This window comes from Mercenaria mercenaria, chromosome 14 (genome assembly GCF_021730395.1).
Source record: "Mercenaria mercenaria strain notata chromosome 14, MADL_Memer_1, whole genome shotgun sequence".
In the NCBI taxonomy this organism is placed as follows: Eukaryota; Metazoa; Mollusca; class Bivalvia; order Venerida; family Veneridae; genus Mercenaria; species Mercenaria mercenaria.
The window spans coordinates 43,506,415-43,512,414 of NC_069374.1; the positions used below are offsets into that span (position 1 = coordinate 43,506,415).

The 6,000-nt window shown below is 31.2% G+C and overlaps 1 protein-coding gene across 1 annotated transcript in view; it reads right to left on the reverse strand.

Annotated features, from left to right (window-relative positions):
- The window catches only part of LOC123527358 (nonsense-mediated mRNA decay factor SMG8-like), a 44,978-nt gene extending 41,072 nt beyond the window's left edge, over positions 1–3,906 (reverse strand). Inside the window, 1 exon segment of the mRNA XM_053522606.1 lies at positions 3,881–3,906. Within this exon segment, the coding sequence (XP_053378581.1) occupies positions 3,881–3,906 (26 nt within the window).
- Positions 3,907–6,000: the final 2,094 nt, after the last annotated feature.

Genomic DNA, 6,000 nt, shown 5'->3' on the forward strand with positions numbered 1-6,000 from the left:
ACATTTTCATATTCCCAATAATGTGACTGATTCAGTAATTTTGCAACTTGGGCCAATTATTTGTGTAAATGGCCACCCTTTTCAGCTATGCTGTTATTATTGCTCACTTTTTGATCACTTCAATCATTCAAATAACCATGTCATCTTTATAAATAAAACTGCTGATGCTCAATAATGTGTTAACAATTTCAAAATAGTTTTGCCCATCTTTTACTTAAAAATTTCATAGTTAGATTATTTACTTCAAAATATAAATGTATAACTTAATTGTGCATTTTATTGAATGTGATGCAGCTAGAAGCCGATTGTTATAAAACTTCCTTTTTTTAGAAACAATACACATTTAAAATGTATTTATAACATATGTCTACTTTTTACACCTAAATTTAATGCTAATGCATAAGTACTGTAAATACACATAAGGATAATGCAAATACGGTACTTGTGTAAATACACATGAGGCCTAAAAGAAGTTGTTAGTTTCCTGTAACATGCTCAAAAAAGTTAGCTTGGTAGGTTGGTAAATTTTCAAAAAAAATTTGTTTCAGTGGAACTTTTCAGAAATTATTTTTATGTCAAACAAGAGCTGTCCGTAAGACAGCCAAGCTCGACTATTCGAAATATTGTCACAGAAGCAGGAAATTATTACCCAAAATGTTGAATATAAAAAGAGTTTTAAGTTCAAAAGGGGACATAATTTGACCAAAATACATATCAGAGTTATGGGACTTGATGTTATCAACTAGTTTTATAACCCGAAGAAAGGAATTGAACTTTTTTGGTAAGATTTTAATTTTTGCGGTATTTTCAGATTTCCAAGTGAGAATTTTGTGCCGTTTGTATCACTAATGAAGCAAACACAATGTATTTTCACCATCTATAGGACTGTAATATCCTTACACTACCTTCACAAGTTTAACTAAGATGGTTCATCATCAACAATACCCTATCACACCGCAAGATGATATGGAGAACCCTTATAATATCTAAGATTTTGCAAACATCCTTCCTGATGACGAGAAAGTTGGTTACTTATTCCTTATTTCCTTATTGAATAGGAATAAGTGGAGAGGCGTGGGGGGGGGGGGGGGTAGGTACTTATTGTTACTATCCTTATTTTTTAGTTTCACACAAATAATGCGTAATCGTAAGTAACGAGACACATAAAACCCGTCTAAATCCTCCTAAGCAAAAATGTGGTTCTAGGACTAACACAACTCAAATCTATTTCGCCAATCAATGAAAAAATCAATAAGGAATAATAACTGATTCATTTGTTACTTATATCCGCTTATTTCAAAACGCGAATAAGTAACCAGACAAATTTACACAAAATAACGTGTTATCCGTTCACTATTTCACCAACATATTTAATTTTTCACTTTAAGAACCCACTAAACGTGTTTCTGAATACATGTCATATTGTTTCTCCGAGAAATAAAAAACTCGAATAAGGAATAAGTAACTGGCGTTATTTTGGTTTATCTTATCCTTATTCAGAACGCGAATAAGTAACAGGCAAATTAATACCTTATAAAATGCATCCACCTTCGTTTTCACCATTTTCTTCAACATGATTTAAATACTCAACTGTTAAACCTACAAACGTGTTTCCTGAACACATGTCATATCTTTTTCTCCGAGAAATGATAAAAGTACGAATAAGTAATAAGTAATACTGGATTCATTTTGTTACTTTATTCCTTCATTCAAAAGCGAAATTAAGTACCGACAAATTAACAACAAAAAAAAAAGTTTCATAATCGTGTTCACGATTTCTTCAACATGAATTAATTTTACTCACTATAAGACATACATAACGTGTTATGAGACACATGCCTATGTCTTTTTCACCTAGAAATATTATAAGTCGAATAAGAATAAGTAACTAGTTTCATTTTGTTACTTATTCCTTATTCCTTATTCAAACGCGAAATAAGTAACAGAGAAATAAACACCAATTATGTCGCATCACGTTCCGCATTTTTTTCAACATGATTAGTAACACAATTTTTTCAACCTACAAAACGTGTTCCGAACACCTAACGTTGACATTTTTATTTCATCAGAAAATTGCAGAAGTAAATAGTTAGAACTGAAAAAGTAAAGAATGAATAACTTAAGATAACACCTCATGCTCGTTTCATCATTTCTCAACTTCTGATTTTATTACTCATATAACACCTACGAAACGTTTCTGAACACATGTCATATCTTTTCGCCGAGAACTGAATACGTCGAATAAGGAATAGTAATTGGATTCATTTCGTTACTTATTCATTATTCAAACGCGAATAAGTAACAGGCAAAATTATACCATATAAAGTCTCACCTCGTTCACCTATTCTTCAATATGAATTTTAATTACTCACTATTGGACTACAAAACGTGGTTGTGAACACATATTGTATTCGCCAAGAAAATGAAAAACATCGAATAAGGAATTAAGTCACGATTCATTTTGTTACTTATTCCATATTTCGATACTGCGAATACGTAACAGACAAATTTACAACAAAATAAAGTGTCATCGCTCCACTAATTCTCCAGCATGATTTAAATTTTTTCAACTTTAAAAACTATTAAACGTGTTTACTGAATACATGTCATATATTGTTTTCTCTGAGAAATAAAAAAACCCGAAAAATAGGAATATGTAACTGGCGTTATTTTATTTCCTTATTCTTATTCAAACGCGAATAAGTAACAGACAAAATTAACTACAAAAAAAGTCTCATCGCGTTCCTATTTTTCAACATGACTTAATTACTCACTATAAGACCTACAAAATGTTTCTGAACATAAACATACATGTCCTTTTTTGGACCAGAAATAGTATTTAAAGTCGAATAAAAGGAATAAGTAACTAAGCTTCATTTTTACTTAATTCCTTATGCAAACGCGAATAAGTAACAGAGAAAATAAACACCAAGATTACGTCTCATCCGTTTCACCGTCATTTTTTACAGATGATTAATTAAGTAACATACTTTTCAAACCTACAAAACGGTGTCCGAACACATCTTTTCTTTCATCAGTAAATTGCAGAATACGAGAAAAATAAACTGGAAAAAGTAAAAGAGGCATGAACTTAAATACACCTCTTCTCGTTCATCACTTCTTTCAACTTGATTTTAAATTAAACTTCCACTCAAACCTACAAACGTTTTCTGAACACATGTCATAACTATTTCGCCAAGCAAATGATAAAAGTCGAATAAGGAATAAGTTCACTGATTCCAGTTTGTTACTTATTCCTTATTCAAACGCGAATAAGAAACAGACAAATCAACAGCAAAAAAATCTCATCGGCGTTCATTATTTCGTCAACATGATATTAATTACACACAATAAACCTACAAAACGTGATCTGAACACATTCCATGTCTTTTTGCTTCGCCCAGAAATAATTATAAGTCGAATAAGGAAATAATACTAGTTTCATTGGTTACATATTCTATTCCTTATTCAAACGCGAATAAGTAACAGACAAAAAACACCAGATTTAAGTCTCATCCACGTTCACGCATTTTTTTCAAAATGTTTTAGTAACACACTTTTTTCAACCCACAAAACGTGTTCCGAACACTTGACATTTTTATTTCATCACAAAATGGCAGAAGTCGAATAATTAGAACTGGAAAATGTAAAAGATGAATGAGCGAGTGAGTGAGTTGGGTTTTACGGCGAATCGACAGAATACAAAATGGTGAATAAGCCGATAAAAAAAAAAAGATGAATGAACTAAGAATAACAACCCATCTCGTTCATCATAACTTTCTTTCCATACTTTTCAACCTAACAACGGGTTCCGAACCATAAACATTTTTGTTCATCAGGAAATTGCAGAAGTCGAATATTAGAATAGACTAATGAATACCATCTAAGTCTCAGCTCGTTCATCATCTTTACATCAACTTTAATTGTTTATTACTCACTATAACCCCTACAAAACGTGTTCTGAACACATGTCTTATCGTGTCCAGCCGAGAACAGATATACGTCAAAATAAGGAATAAGTAACTGGATTCATTTTGTTACTTATTCTTATTCAAACGCGAACAAGATAACAGACAAATATACAATACAATAAAGTGTCTCCTTTCACTAATTCTTCACATGATTAATTATTCACTTTAGACCTACTAAACCGTGTTCTGAAGTCATGTCATATTGTTTTCTTCGAGAAATGAAAAAAACCGAATAAGAATAAGTATCTGGTTTCATTTTGTTACTTATTAATCCTTATTCAAAAGCGAATAAGTAACAAAGAAATTAACTAATAACTAATATCACGCCTACTTAATGTCTGAATATTTCAATTACTCTCACAATTTCTGTCAGAGGTTAATGACTGCGGTTAAATTATAAATAACAGGAATGCCAGAGAGTTACAGATAGCGACTTTTAATTGGCTTAATAGCCCTACAATTACTACACCCCTTCTCCACTGTATCTTTTGACATTGAATGACCATAAGGTCAGTTTATATATGTTTATGGGTTTCATTGCATGAGAAATAACAGATTGCTTCAAAGTAAAAGAACAATTTGATGTAGTACTAAATCTTATATTGAATTGAATGCTAGGAAATTTAATTCCGTGGGAATTTAAGTATAGCAGATTGAACCTATGACAGTTACTTAATCTTTATCACTTTGAAAAGAAACAATAGCAATTCATATACTTGAGATATCATAAGAGATAGTTTAAAAGGCCAGTAATACGTCGAATGTAATAAATACAAGTAGCATTTTAATTAACCAAAATAGTTATCTTTCGGACAAAATAGCGTTTAATTTTTCACAAAAATAATCACAGTGTTACTTTTTTAACTGAAAGTTGGGTAGGGGGGGGGTGGGGGGGGGGGGCATGACGGAAATATAGACAGTATCTTTTCAATACTACAAAAAAGTCTCCGTTTTCAATGAAAACAAGTAAAATGTCCAAAAGATATGGTAACATGTTTTAGAGTAAAATAAAACATAGTTTTATTTTTAAACTAATAACAAGAAATAAAGTTTCTTAAGTCATTCAAATGTTATTGGAGCTCTTAAAAAAAAACAATCGAGTTTAGATAATATGAAAAAGACACTGCCACAATCGGGAATCCATCCGACTTCAACTCATTCCCATACCATTTGAAAAAGAACGTCAATTAGGCAAGGACCGGTAAATCATTTCAGATATAGTTTCATACATTTGCATAACTAGGCAAAAACAAAAGGTCATGCATTTATTACCTGATGTTTTTTTAATATATATAAACAGTTTCATCAAACAAGTTCACGCTATGCAGTATCCATTTTTTGTACACTTATTGAAATAATTTTACGAACGTTCTGGCGGACGGACTTTACGTCACCTAACAGAAGTTTAAGTCACATAATAAGAATTAGGGAATTGATTATGTATTGTCTCCGGTAATAACATAAGCACTAAACCATTTCGTAAATTAAAGCATGACAGACAGACGGAATTGGAAGAAAGTAAAACTATAAAACCCCTCTGGTTAAACAGTAGAGACAATACTCATTTTATAATTTATTGTACACGATTAAAAAAACATCCCTCGAAAATAAATTGTCTAGAATACATTTGAATTTCAAGAATATAATTGATAAATACAAAAAATAAATAATATACTCATCTGTTAGAAATAACAAAGAAGTATAAAATTTTAATAACTATCCGCAAACATAATAAAAACATTCCAAATATCGGACATCTATAAAATATAGGACATGTTTTGCATGATTATAAAAATGAAATAAAACAATGCAAGGTAAGGTCAAACAGCAGCCAATAATGAAGATGTCGGTTCTGCACCAGCCAGGCCATGAGATTTTATGTTATATAAACAGTTTACAGATTATTTGCCTAGCTGATAAGCCCCTGCGTCGAAATCAGTAACCTACTCTGACAGTTTGGTAGACATAATCACACTATGTTGACCAAGATTAAGTAACCATTAAAAAAGTCAATAAATTTGTTACAAGC